Source organism: Antechinus flavipes, chromosome 2, assembly GCF_016432865.1.
Source record: "Antechinus flavipes isolate AdamAnt ecotype Samford, QLD, Australia chromosome 2, AdamAnt_v2, whole genome shotgun sequence".
NCBI lineage: Eukaryota > Metazoa > Chordata > Mammalia > Dasyuromorphia > Dasyuridae > Antechinus > Antechinus flavipes.
The window spans coordinates 427,615,651-427,640,674 of record NC_067399.1 but is presented as its reverse complement, the minus strand read 5'-3'; the positions used below and the strand labels follow the sequence as shown (position 1 = coordinate 427,640,674).

Genomic DNA, 25,024 nt, shown 5'->3' with positions numbered 1-25,024 from the left:
ACCTGGGAATTAGAAAAGTCGGGACTTGAATCCAGATCACCGATTCCAAATTTAACATTATTTCCATTATATCATACTGCTGAAGGGAGATGGCAAATGATTTGAACCTTTATTGGCTTTACAATCAATCACAGCAGATTAGGCCAGGGCCAAATAGCAGGATATCTCTTCTTATCAGAAAGTCCCAAGTACTGCATTAAAGGGGAGAAAATGACAGGGCTTAAACTTTTACATTATAGAGTTGTTCAGGTAGATCTAAACATCTATATTTTGGACAACCTTCCTTCCCTGTGAAGGAATATGACTCTTAAGGAAAACTGGTTCAGATCCAAGTGCAACAAAAGAAAGCGCTGTCCTCTTACCCCACAGGCTATGCTATACGTTTTGGAAGAGGAAGAATTTTTTTCAATTTTAATCTTTGAGATCAAATTGTTATTAGAAATCTTATTAAGTAATATTCTGGGAGAGTATGCTTTATTATAAAATCTTGAATGAAATGCCTAACACTCTTGGTTATTGTTATTAGAAATCTTATTAAGTAATATTCTGGGAGAGTATGCTTTATTATAAAATCTTGAATGAAATGCCTAACACTCTTGGTTATAACAGAAACTTGTTATATATAGGATTTAGAACTAAAAATGCCTTTTAAGTATTGAATCCAACACTCTTGGTTTACAGATGAGGAAACTAGAGTCATCTTACTTGCATAAGACCAAACTTAGTATATACTAGATTATATACAGTCTGCAATTGAAAGGTATCAACTTTAATGTGCTGAAAAGGCCAAGTCTCTCTTTAGATCTGATTGATAGCAATATTGTTTTAAGGCAGGGACTTGGGAATATGGAAGCATAAGTTCTAACAGAATCAAGGCAAACAGTAATGGCTCTTTAGTGATAACATATCAAAGCAATTTCTGAGACACTCAGTTCATTCCAGTAACTTTCATTTTAAAATAACACCATACCTCCGATTTTCTGTTTAGTTAACAGAAGTAGGCTAGGCTGCTATACTTAATCTGACCTAAACATCAATGGCCTCTCAGGTAAAAATGATTGCTAGTATGAGAAATGTAAATTTGGAGGAAAGAAGGAGATAAGAAGTTCAAACCAAAATGATGATTTTTCAAAGTCATCAAAAAATAATTTAATTTTCTTAGATACCAAATTAACACAACCTCCTTTGACTACAACATTCATGTACTGTGTGTCTGATGGCCATTTGTAATAAAGTGAAAGTTCCTTTGTGTTAGTGAGGTGATGACAAGTCCACATGGAACCTTTCTAATATCCTACTCTAAAGCCACACTCAGTTCTATAGGAGTACAATATATTCATGTGTGCAAAATAAACAAGTGTCTAAAAAGACATTTGAGTTAAAAGTTTTATTCATTCAACATCTCACATTACAAATATTTAAAAATTATATGCATACTGGTATAAATAGTCATTTGCAAACTATTTAATAACATTAATTTCCACTAGCACTTCAACAAATGAACTCTTTAAAAAAAGGAACTGTGTTATATAACTTAGAGTAGAACATACAAAAATATGAACTTAACGTGAAAATGACTTTAATAAAAAATGAATTACCCTTATTTAAAATGCTATAATAAATACTACAACCTCCCCATACACAGTAAAAACTATATGGAAATTCAGCCAAGTAGTACAATTAACTGACATACTTAAATAACTTTTCCTTCTGATAATATGAGCAATACATTGGAAAAAAAACATCAGGGATTAGTAAAAACTAGACACCCACTTGCTAAAAGTTTCACTTCCAAAAAATATAACAAAAATCTGATGAAAATTATAAAAACTAATTATACTTTAAAATTTAAAAATATAAAAAATAAAACAGTTGAATACAATATTGTCCCAATTCTTACAATGCTATCAATCACAGTAGCTTGAAAATAAGATAATAAAATAAAGCAAATGACCAAAACCTCTTTTATTCCATTTTTTAAAAATAATCTCAAATTTACATTAGTAGAAAGATTGATTTCTGATTCTTTTCTTTAGAAACACCAGCAAGAAAGAGGATTACTATAACAGTAGAAAATGACATTTTTAAATGTCTGCAATTAAAAACAAAGAAGTACACTGCAAAGATCTTTCAAAAGTCTGAAATAAGTATTGCACATAACAACTTGAAGTTAACTTGCCACAATTCATCACATTCAAGTTTTAAATCACCTTTTAACAGAAGGTTCAACTCTTCAAAACAAAAGGGGTGAATTATCAAGTCTTTCCAACAGCACTCTTATAAAATGCTAAATTCATTCACTGCAAGTTTTATTTTGCATTCTGCAGAGGTCTGTGTATGGAGAAGTATATATACTATACCAAAGCATGGGGCCAGAGGGACAGGGAGAGGGTTCCTTTACATAGAAAATAATCAGAAACACTTTATTTTACATTGCAAAAATAACCATGTAATTACTCTGTAACTACATTGTAAATACATGGCTGGTGCCATGCTAGTGCGCTAGAACTACATGCTTGGGAAATTGAAGTGATACCCTAAGATCTGTAAACTAATTACATGTTAATTATGTTTTGAGTTACATGGTAACTCCCAACTACAATCCCATGTAATCCGAAGGACATGTCACCGCTAAAGTCCAGAGTAATAGATATAATTGTTTATGCCCTGTAAATTGAAGTGTAACCAAATAATCTGCAAACACGCTTGTCACACAATCACCACAAGTGGATATTAGTAGAATAACAATTTCTTACATTAGTCATGCATACTAACATTACATACCTACCACATGGCAGGCTCAGTTTTTCTTAAATATAATTTAAAAGAGCAGACATCTTTGAATCAAACACCGAACATCAATTTGTTAATATTAAAAATGGCTAAACATTCACCAAAAACGTCTGCATTGTGTATAATTTAAAAAACTTAGTAAGAAGCTGTAGACAATTTTGATGTTACTTTAAATTTCTACCCTACACTTATGCATTTAATTTTTGAGGAACTACAGTGTTATCTGTCACTTTCATGCTTTTTTTTTCCTTTAATTCATAACTTTACATATACTATTTCTTAAATTATATGTACACCAAATAGCTGGTGCTGGGCTAGGATGTTTAAGCAACATGCTTTCTCTTCTCTGCAGATTCTAAAATAGCATTGCCAGTGCACAACATCCATAATTCCAAATGTATGCAGAGCACTGAAATGTATAAAAAGCAGAATATAAGAAAATAAAATTTATTAAAATTATTTATATTAAAAAATGAAGTATATGAAGATCTCTCAGTAATAAAAGTACAAAAAGCTACTCTTTGCAATATGAAAAATTGAGGTATTGCATAAAGAGATATCCCGTCAGTGAAAAGTGTGCCTAAAAATGCTCACTGTTGGAAAAACAAGATATACAAAAGTAGTGCATAACAAATATACATTATGTGCATGACAAAATAAGTTAGCTACAAAAACACTGTACCGAAATTCAGCAGGTCATGTACAAAGGGAAAATTATTATTCAAAGCTAGTTCTCAAACAGTGTTATCTCTTGTAATGTTAACTCATCACACCTGTTTACTGAGTAGGAACAGCACAGTAGCACACCCCAAGCCACCTACAAGCATTAAGGAAAAGAAAGGAAAAAAAAAAAAAAAAAGGTAAATGACCAACCTATAATTATGTAGTTCAGGAGAAAAGGAAAAAGTCCCTGACAATCTACAATAAGAGCACCCTCCATTTGCATTATAGCTGTCCATATTTTCAGGGATTTCACTAAAAGCAGCTCCCTTTCTATACTTCACTACTTAAGACAGCAAATGTCTCCATTTTGACCTTTGGAAATTAACAGGTATAGTTCATTAAAGCCTGTATTGAAAAAAAAGAAAAAAGAAAAAAAAAAAAAAAAAAAAAAAGAAACGACTGCTTCTCAGAAAGATAATTGGGTGAGATTGGGGGAAGGAAGGGGGGGGGGGGGGAGGGGTTCACAGACCAGGTGTTTCCACAGCAGTGCTGAAGCAAGTCTTTGGTTTTTAAATGTCTAAGATGGTACTTTTAGGTAGCACAGCTAGCAAGATTGCCGTCCAATTTTTTCTAAGTATCACACACTGCTGAACGATCCTTTTAATGATGAACAGGGCATTAGTAAGAGAATGTCAATTCAAATAAAAATTAATCTCACTACCAGAGCTTCAAGAGACTATTTTAAGCATACCTCTTAAAGCATACTGTTCAACATGTTATAATGCCTTTCCAAGCTAGAATTTATTTATAATAAAGCATGCATTACTCAATGAAGTTGGCACTTCAAACATTGTGACTATGTCTCATGCTAAGTTCTGAAATTTTACTGTTATTTATTCTATAGGAAGAGTAAAGATAGACATATGTACCTTTGCACAGATTTACACAGCTATTGTTGAGCTCAAACAGTGCAAAACACTTTGCAACTACTTAGCTTTTTCATATTCATCTTCTATGTCACAACTACATTACAGGATATTCAAAGTGACTTTACATCTAAGAGTAAGCCAATCAGCAGCCAATTTTTATGGTGGTTGGTTGGTTTTTTTGTTTTTTTTCTGAGTTTCTGCTATTCAGTGTTAATTACTGTAGCAGAAAATCAGACTGATATCCTTGAGGTATCTCTAGGTTTTATTTTTTTTTCTTCATGTCAAAATGGAGATCAAAGGCTGGCACCTGATGCATGTTAGTAAATTAGGATATAGAGTTATATATAACATCAAAAATAAAATCTATACATTTGTTCGTCGGGAGAGGAAATGCTAGTCTTTCCACTAGTTGTCCGTGATTCTAGCTTTGGTAGGATTCCTGGGGCTGTAACCAGATAATTTAGCTTAAAAATAAATAAGTGCACTCCCCCCTCAGTAGTAACTTGACCCAATTTTTACATTCGAAGCTTTTTAAAGTGTTTAGATGGAAATATATCTAGCTCTGCCTACTTTACTAATTTTTTTGTGATGTCGTAGTAACTCAGAGGCAAAACAAAATTATATTCAGCCTCCAAACCCTTAAAACATTAATTATAATGCTGCTTCAACCTTGCTCATGCATTTGTATCACTTTACCATGCTCTTTCCTGTTAAAAGGTAATTTTTACCTTCTTTCCGTTGCTGTTAAGATTTTTTAAAAAAATAAGAGGGGAAAAAAGCATAAAAGGAAAAGGCAAAAAAGCACTTCCCTGGGGAAAAAGTGTCAGAATAGACTGATAGTGTTATTGTTGCATGGTTATTTTAATAAAAGTATTCTTATATGTTATATTATTAACAATAATTTAATTAAAAAACCAAAATACTCTATTGTTTCATTTCTCTTTTTAATATTTCTCTCTCTCCTCTAAGAAAATGTTGCACAAGGTTTGGATCCTCTTGGTTTGGCAAAAACAAGAGAACAAAACTTTCGTGCAACATGATATCGATACGAAAAGGAGTTCAATACAGTTTTCAATGACACAAGAATCTACAAAATACCTATATTATAGGTCATTCTTTTTCATTATACTATTGTTAAGTTACAGCCTACTACAAAAGGACATGCTATTTTGAAGGGGGAGGGGAAGGGGTCTGGATCAACAGAAGAGTGCACTTATTTTGAGGCCTGCAAATAAGTACTGCAGTAATCATTTAGTTCCAGCGGAATGAAATATGTCTAGGACGATCTCCCCCTTCCTTTACCAGGGGCTTGTGGAATTCCCTGCCAGCGCGAGAATGGATAGCAGCCCAGCAATATTCACAGTAATACTGTAGACAGGTAACATTAGCACAGAAAAATGGAGCAAATTTCCCCCCACAACGGGCCCCCTGACATTCATCACACAGCTGATCATCCAAGACATATGGCTTAACTTCCACCTGCAATTAAAAAAAAAAAAAGTTTATTTTTCAGTGGCAGCATAATGCAGTAGTTTACCAAACATATCAATTTTTATCACTGGTCCAAAAGAATTTGTCTCAAGGTGACTATACACAAAAGGTCAAAAGTTCTATCTCTTAAAGCAGAGAATGTTGCTGTTCAGTTGTTTCAGGACCCCATCTGGTGTTTTCTTGGCAAACAAAGACACTGGAGAGGTTTTGTCATTTCCTTCTCCAGCTCATTTTACAGATGAAGAAACTAAGGCAAATAGGATTAGGTGATTTGCCCAAGACACAGAGTTATTAAATGTGAGGCCAGATTTCAATGAAAGAAAATGAGTCTTCTTAAAAGCTCTCTTTAAGAGAGCTAGATGGTGCAAGGGAAATTATAATGGACTTGGAATCGCTTAACTCTATTTTTAACTCAGTTCCTTGTCTATAAAATGAGCTAGAGAAGGAAATAACAAACTATTCTAATACTTTGGCCAAGAAAATTCTAAAAGCAATAACAAAGCTGGACAGGACTGAAACAACCCAATAACAACAATAAAGTAGAAAATGATCAACCTCCAAAAAACTTTAAAGACTTCTAGATCCATCATGATCACATTTCTCTTGTGAATTATTAAATATTTGTAAAACATGGCATGATTTCATCAGGGATCATAGAGCAAAGCTAGGTGTTAAATCAGAAAAATGTCATTAAACCTATTTGAGATAGGTTTGTAAAAATAAAATAAGCATTTGAAACAATACAATGATTTGGATTTTCATTATGACTTTTGAAACCACCAAGGAAATAAAATGTTATCAGTGGTTTGTGTTTTGTATAAACATCTGGTGAGTAGATCATGAAAAGTATAAGTTTAAAAAAGAATTTCAGCAAAAGTTTTACTACTAATTTGTTATAAAGTTCAATTCATCTTAATTAAATTCGAAAAAGCCCCCAAAAGGCATAAAAATGTCCACATAAGTATGAATCAACTTTCCCCATGGACTAACATCTAAGCATAATAATTTTTAGCTTCTACAAGGAATGTCTTTTAGCTTTGAGTCTAAAAGTGAAATGTGGATGACTGAAATGAAGCCCAATACACTTTGCATAGGCCAAATCCATTACCTAAATGTCTCAGGGTTTAGCTATTACTTTACCAATTAGAGCTTCCAGAGAGGTAAAGTTATCTCTAATGGTTGGAAAAGGAAAGAATGAGAGGTGAAAAATAAGAAAGAATAAAGAAGGGAAGTTGTAGTAAGTAGTACATGCTAATGAGACTCAACAAACATGATATAAGGAGAATCATTAGGAGAAGGGCTCTACATAAAGGGGAGAAAAAACTTATATGCCATATGTGTGACATTAAATTATTATTTCTCCTTTAATTAAAAAACAGTATTTATCAAAAATGTAAAAATTAAAAAAAAATGCAATAATGTATGGGTTTCCAAAGACTTCAGTACTGTGAAGATGAAGGTATGTTACAAAGAAGCTAATGCTTTGTCTCAAGTGAATCAGAAAAGTAGGATTTATTCATTGGAAGAAACCTAACTGCCCTTTCTAATGAAGCTGATGGTCTGATACTTATTTAATAAACAATAATCATACTCCTAAACCCAACCAGGCTGTTCACCTTTGTTGAAAATGACATACCAAATGCATTTAAGTGCTATATATCAGTTAGGATACAAGTAGAAAAGAAAATGCCTTTTAAAATACCTTAGAAAAGCATAGCTTGGCTCTTCAGTTGATTTTAATTAGGCCTGGTTAGGCTGCTTGGAAAGATGGAGGATTAAACATTTTGAGAAATATATAGGCCATTCCATGAAATATTAACTATTGTAGAACATGTGTGTATATGTATGGAACATTATTAGGATCAAATCTCTACAGTGATGCATTTAAAGAGAACACATTTTTAATACATACAATTCAAAGTGTGCTTTAGATCTTACCCGTTTATCAATCTCCCCATGCTGCAGCTGGACAAAGCGTGCACTGATAGCAGCTATGTAACTCTGTTGATTTGAAAATGCAACCCGCCCAGCTCCTTTTGGATACTTCAGCTCAGGATCAGTGTCAATACCAGCATAGCACACACCTCCATAAAGTCGATCCATTATCATTGCAAGCTCCACTAAATCAGAAAACAGCATAAAGATATTTAAGAAAACATGTCTCCATCTCACAAAGCCTACTTTGGCACAAGTAATGTCTTGGAAAACATGTTATATATTTATCTGTATGTTAGCATCTCTTCATTTGTATTAGTATCAGGTACTACCACCATTAAATAAATTTTTGTTAATTACTTGTTTGAATGATACTATGGCATAAATCGGGACCAGAGGGAGTCTTAAAACAACCCATCAATGATGGAAAACACAAAGACATTCATTGGTTAAAATCCCGTTCAGTATTCCTATAAAATGAAAGATTTTATAGCCACATTTATTTACCTTGAATACAGCATTATTTTCTAAATTTGCAGTACATATCAGATTAAAAACAATGTACTTTTTCTTCAATTGTATTTTATGATTTTGTAATCAGAATGCTATTTTTATATGTTTCTCTATTAAATTCTAAGGCTTCTGAAGGCAGTTTTTGCTTATGCTCTAATTAGTAATCCTTAAGTCTGGAACACTGCTCTGAACCCTGTCAGTCAGAATTCACTAAGTAGCTATTGTTTTGATTGATGAAATTCAGATAAACACTACATATTAAATACAAACAATCTGCTTCATCTTGAAATTGTTTTTTGGGTTTTTTTTAAGTTATTATTTTATGTTACTGATATCTTCTAAAACATGTTATTCTTCTAAACATACCAGCTCGTAATGGTCGAGGAACACCACCAACAAAAATGGTCTTTCGTGGGTCAAGAGGCTGAGAACCATCCATTACAAAGTCACTATCACTGAGATTCCAAGGCCGTATCTGTACCTGTGGGTTGCCAAAATAAGAATTGATCATTTCTAACATAGATCTTTTGATGAGAATAGTATTTTTAAAATTATAAACATCTCATATCTAAAATAGTAACTAATTTGCAAATCTGAAGATTTTTTTTTTTTAATGGCTATTTATTTGATATGTACATGAACCAATACCCAGACTTCTCTGGAGAACTTGTGATGAGGAATTCATCAGAAGATACTCCAGGGTAGTTTTGAGTTAATGTACAGAATGCAGGATTTAGAATTAGGAAGATATAAGTTTGACTCCTACCTTAGATATTTTTTTTTCTATGAGCTCAACTAAGTCATTATGCTCTCTTAGCCTCAATTACTTTGTAAAATGAGGATAATAATTGTACTTACTTCTCATTGGCTTGTTATGAGGATCAAAATAGATAAAGTATATTAACATTCATAAAAATGTTAGCTCACATTTTATTACCTTTGTGACCTGACCTCCTAGCAAATCACTTACCTCCCTCATCAGTAGAATAGAAGAAGAGAGTCTAGAATAGACTAGATGCCTCTGAAGTCCTATCCAGCTCTATATTGATGATTTATTCATTTATCATTCATGAAATAAACATCTAGAGACATGTAAGCTGAGAGGTATATGATAATCCTCCCAATTTAGTAGAGGTGGTCAGAATTTAGTAGCAGATAAAGAGGTTTTTAACATGATAACAAGGTATTTAACTGTAAAATTGTACCCATACCTGATAAACCCTTTATGGACTTTGAAGTTAGTTTTTTGATGGAATCAAAAAGGATTACCTCATTGGAAGAACAAAAATTGGACATGCTTTTATAAACTTTAAATATCTAAGCTATGGAGAGTTCAAAAGTGCAAGTAAGAGGCTACCATGGAGGAAATCCCCTGCAAGGAGTTGGAGACAAGGACATTCTCTCTTCTTTTCCCTTGGTCTTGTAGCTAATTTGTTTGCTCAGCCAATCAAACTGTTCCCATCTCTGATCTAATCACAGAAATGTTTCCACCTCATAAAGATAACAGCAGGTGTTCAGGTATTAACACCTTGTTTAATCCTCTTTACTTCTAGCATTCAGGGACTTCTGTGAGTTAGAAGAATAGAAATCACAACCTACTCATCCATAATATTTTTTAATCAAATATGGTTTGGAATCGCCTGATCTACCACCGATGAACCAATATATACCCAGGAAATGCAAATTAATTTCAATATTTATCTAAATAAAAGCATTAGTAGTGTACACTTGTACAAAATCAAATATAAGTGTCATTTTCATTATCTAATTTTTGGTGATGACTTGGTAATAAAAATGACACAGTGGTAGATAGGGTATTTAAGACTACATACAAATATCTATTAAGGTTTTCCCTTGAATAAACAATGACAGCTCAGTAAGATATGTCAAGGTAAACATAGTGATGTCACAGGTTGGGAGAGTATGCATATCTTAGCCAAGACTGTGAAGAACTCTTGAGTTATTAGGCTCCAGAACAAGCTTGAATATTAACAAAATCAATCTGGGAGGATTTCTAGGCTAAGTATTTTCCAGTTACCAGGGCAACTCTCAAAAATTCCAAATCAATACAGGAGACATACAGAGCAATAGATTTAAAACTAACTCTGGGTTCTAATCCCTACTATACCACTCACTTGATGGTGTGACCGTAGAGACAAAACTAGATCAAGCCTAAACAGAGAAGATGGGGAAGAGAAAAAGTAATGGAAATTGCATATGGACAGAGAAGAAAAGGTTCTTGGAGCCATTCACAAAAAAGAAATATTTTGAAGTCATGGAAGTTGTTTGTAAAAAAGAATTTCTTAAAGAATGTATTAAAAAGCAGAGCCAGGAAAATAATCCACACAATGGCTACAATAAAGTAAATGGAAAAAGACAATAGCCACAAAATAATTAGACAATAGATGTTATGAAATTGTTTAATTTAAAAAAGTTTTGCCCCAAAGAAGAAATATGAAGACACTTTTCCCTGAGGAGAAGAAGAATACATGGTCATATAATGTCATTTTCCTCCCCACTGGTTTTGATAGATTTTTACAGAATTTTTTTCTCCTTTTTTTTCCCTAAATTCTTTCTAATAAAAGATAGCAATCTGAGAGGAATAAAAATAGAAATCTAAATACTATAAAAATAAAACAGATCAATGAAATTTATTTTAAAATGTACTGGTATCTACTATGATTTGTGATTTGAGTTCTATCTGAAAATACATCAATCACAGAAGTCATATCAGATTGATTAAAACTTTTCAAAGTTGGCAAATATACAACAAAGAAAGTTTACAATTACTTGGAGACAGATTCTATAGTTTCAGTAGAATCTGACTTACTGGCTTATCCTTGATAGTGGGACTGGATACACAAAGGTAGAGTTTCCCATCTTCTTCAATACAAGCATCAATCAAAGCCTGAACAGAGCTTTCATCTTGGAATAGCAAAAATGCATATCCTGAGAGAGGAGGGGAAAAGAAATATTAGAATCATTTTCTTAGGATTCAAATTTATAATACATGTTATCAAATGATATCTGTGTCATCAGTGCAAATGAGGATGGCATTTAATCTCTCTGATTTTGTTTCCTCTTATGTAAAAAGGGAGTATTACTGGTACTACTTTCCTTACATAGAATTGTTGTCAGAAAAGTTCCTTGAAAAATTTTAAACACTATAGAAATACCATCATTAATTTACATTTTTTTAAGGGATTAGGCTTGAAAATGGGAAGGGAGAGGATAATCCAAAAAGAAACTTAAAATAATATACAAGCCAAGTTTTTTCAACTGGAAATCTGATAATACTATGGAACACACTATATTTCCTAATGAATCTTTCTCCACCCCTCCCATAATAAAACACTTAAAAAAAGTTATGTTCAAAATTTAAGAGAAAACTTTTTAGGAGACATTTGTAAAAACTGAAGTCCAATCATAAAACGTGTAATATCAGGGAGGCAGCAAATATAATATGGTAAAAAGAGCAATAAATTTAAATCTGGAAAATCTGGGTTCTAGCCTCTGATCTACCACTTGGTTACTAGCATAAGTCTAGGCAAATCACAATCTCTTTGAACTTCAGATTCCTCATCTATAAAATAAGGTTAAATTAAAAGTTAATTCTTTTAAAAACTAAAAAATAAACATTTCAAAACTTGGAATAATACCTTTAGGAGGAAAGTAGGATTTGCTTTCTGCTTTATGAGGCCAGTCCACAATCAAAGGGCCAAAACGACGAAAACTGGCTGTGATTTCATCTGATCAAAAGCAAAATAAGAAAATATGAGAAATTTTAAAACTCCTAAAAGAGTTTTCAAATCATTTTTGACAAACATTTTGAGTGGTACATGTTTACACTCTGTTATCCATTTGAAGAGCCAATAAGTTCATGGAAGAACTTCCATGATAAATCCAGAAAAAATAGGTAGACATGTAGAAGAGAAAAAAACGAGTATTTGTGGGGGATAAGAAGGGAGGGGTGCCTAGAAAATGAAGAGATAATATATTCAAAATATAAAGCTTGTGGTTTTATCCCTTTCAAAAGTTAATAAAATAGATTTTTGCTTACTAGATTTCAGAATATTACCTACAGTATGTCTCTATTCTATTTTAAGATTCTTTCATTTGTCACAAATTGATAATGAATTGTCAATACACTGAGAAAGAAGGCAAAAGATAAAATATCATAATACTCATTTATGCTTAATTCAAACTCCTGCTCTTGTTCATATTATCCAAGCTTGACCCATATACAAATGTGAAAGCAACAATAAGATTACCTATTGAAGTTCTACAGGGATATAGAACACACAAATTTAAACAAAACATTATTTAACTCTGAAATCTACTAAAAAATTTGCAGTGAACTTTTGAAGACTTCTAAATTTGAAGATGTACTACTTGTTTCACTTCCATTTAAAATTTGCAAAATCAAACACAAACAATACAATATATGTGTCTGACTATGGTATTCCCATTTTCAAAAACCTCCAGTAACTACACACTTGTTATTCAATAAAATACAAAACTTTCCACATTTGGATCCAACTTTCCTTTCTTCTATATCTCAACCACACAGAATTATTAGCTTTTCCCTCATTTTGTATGAGACATTCTAACCTCTGTATATTTGCACAGGTTACCATTCCTGGAATGTATTCTTTCCACACAGAAAGTCTTTCAGGTCCCTTCCAGTTTTAGATTTATGATCCTATTATCTCTTTACTGAAGTCCTCTTCTTTCAAGGTTATATGCCATTCTTCTCTATGAAGTCTTCCCAGATTCTCTTAGCTGAAAGTAATTGCTTCTTCCTCCCATTTCACAGAGTAGATAAAATGTTTGCTGACTGATTTAGATTCATATTCATATTCTAGTAGTTATTTATGCATACTTTATGCCCCTATTAAACTTTAAAAAAAGGCAGCAACAGTCATTTTTCATGTTAAATCCTCAATGTCTAACACAGTGTCTTCCTTGAACAAAGTAGGCTTATAATAGAGCTTTATTAAATTAAAAGGAATCATGGAAGAAATATGATATCCCATTGAATAAAGTTATGATTAAGAGAGGAGTTTGGAGCAATGGCCTTTGATGTCTCTTTCAAATTTAAAGGCTCTTTGATTCTCAGAGGTAAGGCATAGTAAATATCCAGTACTTTGTCCCAGCCATCTCCTTAACATAGTCAGAATCCTAGTCATCCTCCTCTTCTTCCCCAAGCATAACTTTGGATTCTATCCATAACTCACCCAGCTATGAATAGTGAGCTTTTGCCTTATCTTGTCTGGTACCAGGTCTTTATGCCACTTTTGAACCATTTTATTACCATTCCATTGTATATTATGTTGTCTTCTCTCATTTGAATGTAAACTCATTTAGAATAAGAACTATTTTGCTCACTAATTATTTTATTTCCAGTGCTCAGCATTGTATTTTGGCACACTGTAAGTGCTTAACAAATGCTTTAAGATTTTATAAGTCTAACCTAAATCTAAAGATTTCTTATTTCAAAATTTATTATTCTTTTTCCATTTGAAAATTTGAAAACCAAACCAAAATAATAAAGTAAGCTCAATTCAACTAAGACATTTTCATGCTCAAAAATCTTCAGCAGGTTCATTCTTTTCTTTTTGGACTTAGATTTTCAACTGTTTTAAGACTAAAGTACTAAAAACTAGCAGTAGGAAAAAAAAAGATGTAAAACAATCAAATTCAAGGAACTAATATGTTAACCAGGGGGAAAGGAGATATATATGAAAGGAGAACAGTAGTGGAGAGGAAATTTTAAGTACCAAAGTGGTCTAAGTTTTTTTTTGGGGGGGAGAGGAAAAAGGTGGGGAACCATCTCTATAATTTGGATTGTCAGGGGAAATTTCAGGAACAGGTAAGATTTCTGCTAGGCTGTCATGAAAAGGCAGAATTTAAGTAAGCAGAGAAGAGAGGATAGAATATTATTAGTCAGAGGGAGAATAACATAAGAAAAATCATAAGGTAAGAATGCTTATGTTGTAAATAGGCCAATTTGACTGTAGCTGAGGATTCATTTAGAAAGTACGTAAAATAAGGTTGGAGAGGTAGATAGTCTGAGTTTATATTTCATCTACCTATATTCCTATCTTCTTCAAAGATAGGAATTTAGGGACATCTTTTCTCTCAGTGACAATGGCAAAGTTCCCTATATTGTTTCTTTAATTTTGTTGGATTTGAGGTAGTCAGTCCACTGTAACATTGAATAATGGCAAGAAGAAAAGAGGGAAGACAAAAATTCCATGACTAGAAGTACAAAAAAAGGTAAATGTTGCTTGAGTTGGTTTGAAATCTTGGAAAATGTTATCTACCAGGCTTCACTCTTTTCCTTAGAGCAACGCCCCATTTTAGCCACCATCCTGCTCCCAATCATTGTCTGAACTAACCATATAGCATGGGTGTTTCCTTATCAAAATGGAAATGGGAAAGTCACAGGCCAGTAGCTAGGGCTGAATGCTCAACATATTCTCATGATCCAAGAAACACAACAAAGTTAAACTTAGAATCTACAGGTAGGCAAAGACGAAGGCCCACATGGAGCAGTCCAATTTAATTAGACCCTTCTCTAATTAACCACTGAGTGTTCCCTCATGTTCATCCACATCAGCCCCATCAATCCTTTATCCCTTCTCCATTCTATGATCCTTTTCCACTCTGCTTTCTGGAAGCCCTATTCTATTGTTAACAAAGCTATTGGTCTTATGCCCCCTTTATCCCGTTTCTTTCACAGAAACCTTTTCACCCACAGAAACCAGCTCCCTCCCCAGCAAAGGTAGTCAGTCCTTTTATTTGCAGTGAACTTTTGAAGACTTCTAAATTTGAAGATATACTACTTGTTTCACTTCTATTTAAAATTTGCAAATTTTACTGGCAATGCCCTCTTGTACCAGATAGACCTTCTCATACTAACATATTGGACCAGAAGAAAAAGGCATGTTTTTTATTCTTCGCTCATACTAGCTAATTTTTTTTACTACCATCACTGAGCAAACTTCTTTTATAGTTCAATCGAATCACATGTTCTCACCCTATAAAATACTGATGATTAATAACTGTTAGCTCTGAGTAGTGTCTCTTCTCTTTAAAAAAATTAAAGAGTATATAATAGTTGCCTCACAGGATCTGGCTCTTTCTCTCAACCCCAAATCCTGCTCTTTTATTTAAGGCCTTAAATTTACAAGCTAATGTTCAAATATCTTTGTTTCCCAGTTCTATCAAACTCTTTAGTTCCCATGATATGCATAACTTCCACCTCAGCCATACAGAGACGTTTATACACTGAACCTTATGATTTCAAGTGTTCTGCCTTCACAATTTTTAACTCTGAAATTCCTTTGTTCAGTCTTCTATCATCCCATTTTTCTCTATGCTTCACAATACTAGGCTGATTTTTCAACCTTACTTCAATGTCCAATTGTAGTCTCTCCTATGCTTTTCTAAGGCCATCACTTCTATTATGGTCTTACTTTTCACTTTCCCCCAAACATCTTGATTCCCTAATTAACCAGCTAAACCATACTCCCTCCTGGCTTCCCTGAACCTCTTCAAGTTTCAACTAAAATCTCACCTGCTATCAGAAGACTTTCCCAATCTTTCTTAAAGCTAGTGCTTTTTAGAGGCAGGTAGGTCGAACAATGGATGGAGTGGAAGATTTGGAGTTAAGGAAGTCTTGAGCTGAAACATGGTCTCAGACACTCACTCACTAACTGTGACTCTATAAACAAGTCACTTACCCTGTCTCAGTTTCTTCAATTGTAAAAGGAGAAGAAGATCACCTATCTGGCAGAATTGTTGTAAAGATCAAATGGGATAGTATTTGAAAAAACCTTTAGTATTAGGCACTATATAAAATTTTCTTTTCCAATATTGATTATTTCCTATGTCCACCACATAGCTTATTTGTATATAATTATTTGCATGTTGCTTCCTTCATTAGAATGTGAGCTTTGCCAGTTCAGGAACAGTCTTTTGTTTTTCTTTGTATTCCTAGCACTTAGTACAGTACCTGGTACATAGTAGGCACTTAATGTTTACTGACTATCTTTTAAAAGCTCTTTATGTAAATGATATCTATTATATTCCATTTTGAAGGGCATATACACATCTACCAACAATGGGGTAGACCAAAAATAATTTGAAGAGCCGCAACTTTTTTCTGTGCTAATTTAATATAAAAACAATTATAGGTACTAATTTGGGCAGACCTATCCTAGTGACCACCATTTCTAAACATACCTTCATCAATGTCAGGAGGCAATCCACCCACAAAAACCTTGCGGGAATATCGTTCCACTCTTTCCCCATTTTGATGAGTGAAGCAGTGAGGTGACCCTAAGCCACTATGTAGGGGCTGATCCCCACGTCCATCATCCAAAAACCCATCTTCCATTGGAAACAGTGAAGATTGGCCTGGAAGAGAGAACATGAAAGATGCTAACAGAAAAAGTATCCAGGGCCCCACATATAAACCATATGAAAAGCCCTAATTTGATAAAACTACTGTTCTTAGATTTCTTGAATAGAAAATAAATTTGCTTAAATGTGCTTTTAAATTTCCATCACCTTACATTCCTAATTCTTTGAGAAAGGAAATGTAGTTATATAGAAGTCTATTCATATATTCCACTGGAATTTAGAAACTCCAGCTGGATTAAAGCAAAGTAAGAAGGGCACCTTTTTGTGACTGGCTGGCACTAAATGGCTAGTTATTTTGCCAGAACTCCACAGATATTGCCAACACAGATGTTTCTCTGGAGTCTATTACTGGACAATTGGAACCTTGATGAGATGACGTTTTTTCAAAGACCCAAGATCACCAAAAAAACACTTTCATTATAAAATTATGTTTAAAATAAACAGCAACTCAATTATTTGGATAAGTGAACATTTTAAAAAATTTACCTTAATGAGATATAAGCAGAACACTTTGAGAAAGAGCTGCATATGACTTGGCAGTGCCTAGTCTCATAAAATTAAGATTCTCTATATAACACTAAAGGTTTTTCAACTGAATTGTTTAACTATTTTCTTAGTAGGAAATTTAATTCTAAAATGTGAACACTAAATTTATTATCTGAAAATTATTCAGAAGATATATGTAAACTGGCCAAAGAAATGTCAAACATTTGAATATTCATTTGAAAGCCAAACAAAACATGTTTGAAACCACAAATAAAAATATTAAAATAGAAAAAAAAACAACAACAAGATGCATTACAAATAGATGTAGGCAAGTTATGTTTTTGTCACTAGTAACCATGATAGTTCACTGTTAGAGGTCATGTAGTGAAATTTATTAATGAAAATTATTAATGAATTCCTAAGAATACTGTTATAAGTATATTTTCTTTGTTGAAATACCCCAATGTCCTTTTGCTATAAATGTCTTCCTTTTAATTTTTTCTGTGTAAATCTGTATTGTAACAATCTATCCCATAACATCTGCTTTCTGGAGTTATTTAAATGTGTTAAATAATTACAAATTTATTTTTGGTTATTCTCATTATCTTTTGATTTTTTTTACGTTAGCATAACTATTTTTGATTACTCTATTTAATACTCTATTAAAATTGAAGATAAGAAATAATATCAAAGTCATTTAAAGCCTTCTAGGGGGGAAAAAAAAAACCTTCAAATTTGTTCACTTTACTGATTGATATTTCTGGATATTTTTTTCTAGTGTTTAGTTAGCTGCATTCAAATTTGAAACCTACTCCATAGAATGAGAATAATTTGTTCAGCTCTTAATTTGGAAAAGACTGAAAAATTGTACAGTGGATAGAGCACCATCCCTGAAGTCAGGAGGATCTGAGTTCAAATCCAACTTCAGACATTTAATACCTCCTAGCTGTGGGACCCTGGGCAAGTCACTTAATCCCAATTGCCTCAGGAAAAAAAAAGTAGTTGGGCTGGGTATGGGAATACACACCTTTAATTCCAGCTATCACTTACTTAAAGTAAGGATGGTAGATCACCAGAGCTCAGGAATTGTGAACTATAATGTAGTAAAGCTGACTGAGGCATCTCTACCAATCCTGGCACAAACATGGCACAAAGTCCCCAGAAGAAGGGGGCCTTCAAGCTACCTAAGAAATGGCTTTAGATCAGAAATGGGTCAAAGGTCCCATACCAATCAGTAGTGGGATGAAGTAAGCATTGGCAGGACTGAAGCCAAACAGGGAGACTAAATCTCAAGAAATAAAAATACACACACACACACACACACACACACACACACACACACACTCATATACACAGAGTTATGAAATTGCATACTAAATCAACTATAAAAGTATCGAATCAACCATAAAGGTACTATAGAACCCATTTTTACATATCTCAGATATTGTGACAAGAATGACATTTACATACATTTTATAGTTTGCAGATCAACATGTGCACAGGGGTAGAAGAAGAGACAGGACTGGACTTTAACAATTCAGAGCATGGCCAATAGGGCTGCCTCAAAAGCCTATTGTTAAATTTTCAATGTGAGCATTTACACTTTGGAAATAGCAAACATATTTCAAATGAGGGCTTAATTTGTTTTTGTTGACTTCTAGACTTGAGAAAGCAATGGGGAAAAAGTTAATAATGTAGAATAAATTTAAATGTGATACACATACAAATACATATTTTGGAAAGCTGACAGTATTATTGAATATAATTATTTTCTTTGTGAAAATAAGTAATTTTGCAGAGTTAAAATGTACTATTATGGAGAAAATTTCTTTTCTCTTAATATTGTTTTTGAAAATAAAGTAGAAATAAATTAGTAAATATAAGGATGATTATCTTTAAAATTAATAACTTGCCATTCTGTTTTACACAATTTAACTTACAAAAATTTTTCTCTCACACATTTTTGCAGTACACAAACTAAGCTAGAATTAAGGTGAAGTTTCCTTTTTTTATAAGGTTACTAGGAACTAAGAAAATTTAGTGATGTCAGGATACAATTTATACATTAGAAAGTTAAAAATAGTAATGTTACCTCGCCTTCGCCCATATGTCCTTGCTGCATGTCAAATGAGAGAAAAAAACATTCTTTCAAACATTGTTGTTATAAGTATCAAGTGTGCTTTCATCTCATGATTTGTGAAATTGCCATGACATGTTTGACCATATTTCTCACTCCTTAGCCGTAGTATCTCAAAATGATTTTGAACATTATGATTCAAATATGGGCATTAGTTTTAAAAAACACATTTTTGTTTTATATATATCCCTCTAACCCACATACCTTAGGTTAAAAAAAAGTCATTAAGTCCTCATCAGCATTTCTGCTTAATATAATCGAAAGTTCACATTAGAATTAAAAGTATTCTTAATACTGCTCTTACTTTCCAACTTTTTTCACAGTTCCTAGCCCATTAAAAATTCAAGTGATAGTACAGTACTTTATTCATATTTTCTGTAATGCAAGATATCAGCAGTTTTCATATATAAACATGACTAATTCTAAATTGAGTAATGAGAAAATACTGATAATTCTAATGCTCAAATCATCCCCCAAAACGTATTTTGTGCAATAGTCTGAAATTTTATGCTTCATCCATCCTACAACCATAAATAGATAATAATAAAGTTCTAAATTACAGGGATTTATCTCAAAAAAGGCTTGTAACCAATAAAGTAGCAAAGCAAGTTAAAGAAAGTAGATAAGCAGCTCCCAAATATTTTAATTGAATACCTAACTAGGAGCCATTTATCCTTTTCTTAAAGATTTTGAAAGTGATGCGAGTGGTGAGAATAACTTCTCAAGGCAGTCCATTCCACTATACAATGGCTCAATTTGATGTGGGTGGGGGGAGTATTGCTTCTCTCTGAGACTTATTCTGAACATTGGACAGCATTGGCAAATACCATCGCAATTTAATCTACTCCCAACAACCACCAAGAAACTGCAATCCTTTCAATTTATCCACAGAGCAGGAGGCAACTGTTAATAGCAGCACCTTCAACTCATTTAAGCAACATAGGAAGTTTGGGACTTAGTAGGATTACAGAAGAAAGTTTATTAACTACATTCTCAGAGTTTGACTATCCATATAAGCAACGGACAGGCATTTGTTTCCATTTATCTACTGAATAATATCAAATAAAATATATTAAATTGCACTAGGAGGGGTTAAGGCTATTAAAGATTTTTAAAAATCACTTGTAATAAAATACATTTTCCTCCATGGATAGATGATGCTGGTTTTTGTTAATAGGGGGGAAGAGAGGAAAATAGAGAAGGAAGAAGGAAGGGAGGGAGAGACAAGACAGAGGGAGGGAGGGGAATGGGGGAGGGAAGAGAAAAGAAAAAGGGAAGGAGGGTATGAGACAGACAGGAGGGAGAGAGAGAGGGAGAGGGAAAAGGAGAGAGAAGGGGGGGAGGGAGAAAGGGAAGGAGGGAGGGAGAGAGAATATGAATTGAACAAATTAAAACAAAATGAAACTTACTGGTCAATTTTTAAACCTGAAAATAGCTAAGATATTTAATTACATCTTAAATTTAAGGGGAAAATAATTTTCTTTATTCCTCCCCTTTTCTCTGTCAGAGAGACATAGTTGGAAAGATTCAAAACTCAAAGTATAAGCTAATCCATTCATATTCTAGTTTCAAACTCCAGAGAGTTTATTTAAAGCCAAATCAACTATGAAATACTTGGATTCACAAATTTTAATTATTTAATCAAATTTTTAAGGGCTATGGAAGCAAACAGAAAGCCTGAATAAAAATAAGCTTTTCTAAACTGTTTTATTATTAAAAATTCTTTCAATTTTCAATTATTTGAAAGATAAATACAGATCAGTAAAAGCAATTCCGTCGAGAACAAAGACTAAACTAGAGAAATCTCAAAGTTCTTAACTACATAAAACAAAAACAATAAACAAAACTACACAAAAATTCAATGGTTAAAAATTTTAATTAAGTTCTCTCATTTTATCATAGTATTTAGTATTGTGCCTATTTTGCCTGTTTCAATTTATATTTAACAACCAACAAAGTTAAGATATGCTTGTGATGTATGGTCAACCTGCCATCTCAGGGAGAGGGTGCGGGGAAGGAGGTTAAAAATTGGAATAAAAGGTTTGGCAATTGTCAATGCTGTAAAATTGCCCATTCATATAACTTGTAAATAAAAAGCTATAATAAATTTTTAAAAATTTTTAAAAAGATAGGCTTGTGAAATATTTGGCAATATTTTTTTCCCAAAACTAATCATTCATTCCAAACTCACAACTGTCAAGTACTTCTTTCTTGTCCCTTAAAAGAAAATTCTGCATATCTAGCAAACAAAAAAGCTAAAGCCATATTTATATTCTATTAAATACTTATTATTTGCTTTGAGGATATCCTTTTTGGGGGAGTAAGGAGAACATTCTAGTTAAATATCAGCTGAAAAACTCTACTCAAGAAATGCAACTACTAAAAGAAAAAAAAAATCATCATCTCAACCAAACCTAAAAATCCCACAAATTTCATCAATTAGAACTGAAGTGATAACTTTTGAATAATAATTAGGCCTTTCTTTCATTATCCATAAATTTTTTTAAATTTTTAAACTCCTCAACAACTTAATTTTTTAGACAAATTTAATTTTGGCAATAAGTATGACTTAAATTCACTATAACTTTATATCATATCTAAGAATTTCTGATAAACAACATCGCAAAATGGATACAAAAACGCTTAAATTAAGACATTATATTATTTTGTAGTCAGTCATTGAACATTTATTTGGTATTTACCACGTGCCTAGCACTATGCTAAGGGACACAAAGTAAGGCAAAAGATAGTTTATGCTTTCAAAAAGCTCACAGTCTAATGGAGGAGACAAGATGCAAACAATTTCGTACAGCAAGCTACACAAGATAGAACAAATAGAGAAAGGCAGCAGAATTAAGGGGGAATCAGGAAAAGTTTTCTGTAGAATTTGGGATTCAGCTGGAACATGAACAAGAAAGGGAAAGATGAACAGAAAGTGCATTTCAGGCACTGTGGACAACTAGAGCAAATGGCTAGAGTGGGAAGATGAAGTATCTTGTTTAAGAAACAGCAAAGAGGCCAGTGTAACTGGATCACAGAACAGATGATAAATGCATTGTGTAAAAAGATTGAAAAAGTAAGAGGGGGTCAGGTTATTGAGTCCTGTTTAAAAAAAAAAAAAAAAAAGGATTTTATATTTGATCTGGAGATGAGAGCACCACAAGTTTACTGATTGGGGGAGGGGAAGTAGGGGAAAAGTGGTGTGTGTGTGTGTGTGTGTGTGTGTGTGTGTGTGTGTGTATGCGCGCACATGGGCAGGCCCATGTGTGATATGAGAGACAGATATAGTCAGACCCCAAATTGGATAATCTTGGGAGTGGGAGGAGAGTTATATCAGGCTATTCTATTATCTAGACCTCACCTCAGCTTCTTCTGCACCATTCATCCCTTCCCTCTTACCAATGTAGACAAGGCTAGATAGTTTAGTGTAAAGACTCGTCTTAACTTTGAAGTGCAGAAAGAGATTTCATTAAAATATTTCAAAGAACTCACTCTAAGGATTAAGAAACATTACTGTAGTCAAATAAATATAATCATAGATTGGGAATTGGGAGTTGAGACAGATCACTTGTTACCCCTTCTTTTTACAGATGAATGAGCTGAAGCACAGAGAAATGAATAGACTTACCTAAAAAAGACTGTACCTAAAGGTAAATACTTTGAATTTAATGCTTTTTCCATTATACCATACTATTTTAGGAAGAGAAGGTGACTAACCAGAAAGCCAGAGAGACCAATTAATTACAGAACAAAACTGCATACGTGGAAAGAAAGGACAAACCAGACACAATGTCATTTTTAAAAAGTCACAATACAAAAATGCATTAAATTCCTTGAAAATAAAATCAATTACTTAACAGAAAATGTCCATATGAAGCTCATTTTTAAAAGATATCAATGTTGAATGTTTTTGTAAAACAAACAATTAAGGTGATTCATATGAACCTATATTGTTATGTTTAAAAATTTGGAGTTTTACTTCTATGGGCTTGACTTCAAATGAAATGCAGATACATTAGTTTAGTACTATGATGTTCCATGAGCAAATCATGCCAATCAAATGCCATCTTGAAGGTAAGATATAAACTAATTAGTAGAGCTCTACTTGTTTGGGAGCATAGGGAATAAAATTTGGAGTAAAAATTATCATTATGTATACTATATTCTGCCCATACTTTGTCCTAAGATTATATTACAAGATCCTTGAAGACAAAATCATACTTAATCCTTACATTTGACTGAAGGGGTTTGTCAACTTGACTTAAAAATATTATTTTGAAATATTTTATATAACTAAAACATCATTTAAAAAGAGGTCTCTAATTTTCACCAAATTGCTAAAAAAAAGTTCCATAACACAAAATAGGGTTAAGAACCTCTGTTGTAGAACATCAGAAACACACATACTAAATATATCTATATATAGTTTAGTGAATTCCTCTTGACGGGAATCATTCTTTTTTTGAATGCACTTTTCCCAACTCTTACTGGAGACATAATCAAACTATTTCACCTAATGGAATGCTATTTTGTACTTAATCTTATAGTGATGTCTTATTAGTTTCCCCACAAAAATTTTTTACTTAATGATTCAAAATGCTCTGAAATAGAAGCAAAGAAATATAGGCATGTCTGTCGACTTATCTATCCATATATCTAACATTTAAGTAATATTTTTAATTTTATAAATTTTAGAATAGCAGCTAATTTTGTAAAGAACTTGGTAAAATAACTAAAATAGAGAATAGGAGAACAACAAAATATACTACCTCCCTCAGCACCCACATGTAAGGATGATTGCTTTTCCACAGAGGCAGGAAAAATCTTACAGCTCTCTGAGATAGTACTACATAAAATATAAAAATAATAAAACTAATAGAAATTGAACATCCAGCTCACCTTGATCCTTCTGGAAGTACCTAGGACTTTCAAAAACATTCCTGACTTCAAAAAGTGGTTAAAAAAAAGCATTATGTCATTTCTCTCTTGCAGAAAGATAGGGCCACAGATTCTTAGTGAAGTTCTAAAACAGAACTACTGAAGTTAATGTATTCATGTTATAGAATCAGAATTCGAAGAAACCTTAAGTGTGCTTGATTGAACTTGTATCTCCATAGTATAAAGGCCGAAACACTTTATGGAGTCTGGTTTTTTTAGGTTCTTGAAATCCTTTTCCTTTAAAGTCTGAAGGGGCTACCTACTTTTTGATACATTCAATTCAAAGAGATCTCTCTCTTTTTCAGATTTAACTGGGGGAAGAAGCTTGATTCTCTGATTTGATGGAATTCTATTTTCCCTTCTACCACTCCATTATATTAAGAGGATCTTGACAGCAGAGACTTTTAAAATCAGTTTTTATCTTTGCAATCTTAGTAACCAGCACAGAATTTAAATACAGAAGATATTTAGTAATAAACATTTGATGACTTTAATCGTATACAGAATCTCTTTCAAAATTCTAAGCCTCACACATTTAGTTGGTTGTGCTTTCATAATTTTTCAAATTTTCTTCATCTACTTTTCTCCATCTGTATCCCACTAGTCATCTTTCAAAGAATTGCAATTCAACGTCTTTAAATATCTGGAACATTTTGAGTTCTTATATTGCTAAAAGCAAAGGAAAAAACCCAACACAGTGAATCATAGT

The 25,024-nt window shown here is 32.8% G+C and overlaps 2 protein-coding genes across 7 annotated transcripts in view; both read right to left on the bottom strand.

Moving 5' to 3' along the window:
- NSG2 (neuronal vesicle trafficking associated 2) overlaps positions 1-25,024 on the bottom strand; it is a 228,334-nt gene that overhangs the window by 178,795 nt on the left and 24,515 nt on the right. The gene's annotated exons all lie outside the window — the stretch shown is intronic.
- Positions 1,373-25,024, bottom strand: part of CPEB4 (cytoplasmic polyadenylation element binding protein 4) — a 75,803-nt gene continuing 52,151 nt past the window's right edge. For 3 of the 6 annotated variants that reach the window (XM_051978922.1, XM_051978921.1, XM_051978924.1), the window contains 7 exons: positions 19,333-19,356; positions 16,575-16,748; positions 11,984-12,073; positions 11,155-11,273; positions 8,691-8,805; positions 7,815-7,996; positions 1,373-5,864 (listed from right to left, as the gene is read on the bottom strand). In XM_051978922.1, the coding sequence (XP_051834882.1) occupies positions 5,637-5,864; positions 7,815-7,996; positions 8,691-8,805; positions 11,155-11,273; positions 11,984-12,073; positions 16,575-16,748; positions 19,333-19,356 (932 nt within the window). In that variant the 3' untranslated portion in view covers positions 1,373-5,636. The remainder of the gene's footprint in view (positions 5,865-7,814; positions 7,997-8,690; positions 8,806-11,154; positions 11,274-11,983; positions 12,074-16,574; positions 16,749-19,332; positions 19,357-25,024) is intronic. The other 3 variants (XM_051978923.1, XM_051978925.1, XM_051978927.1) reach the window with 2 other exon arrangements.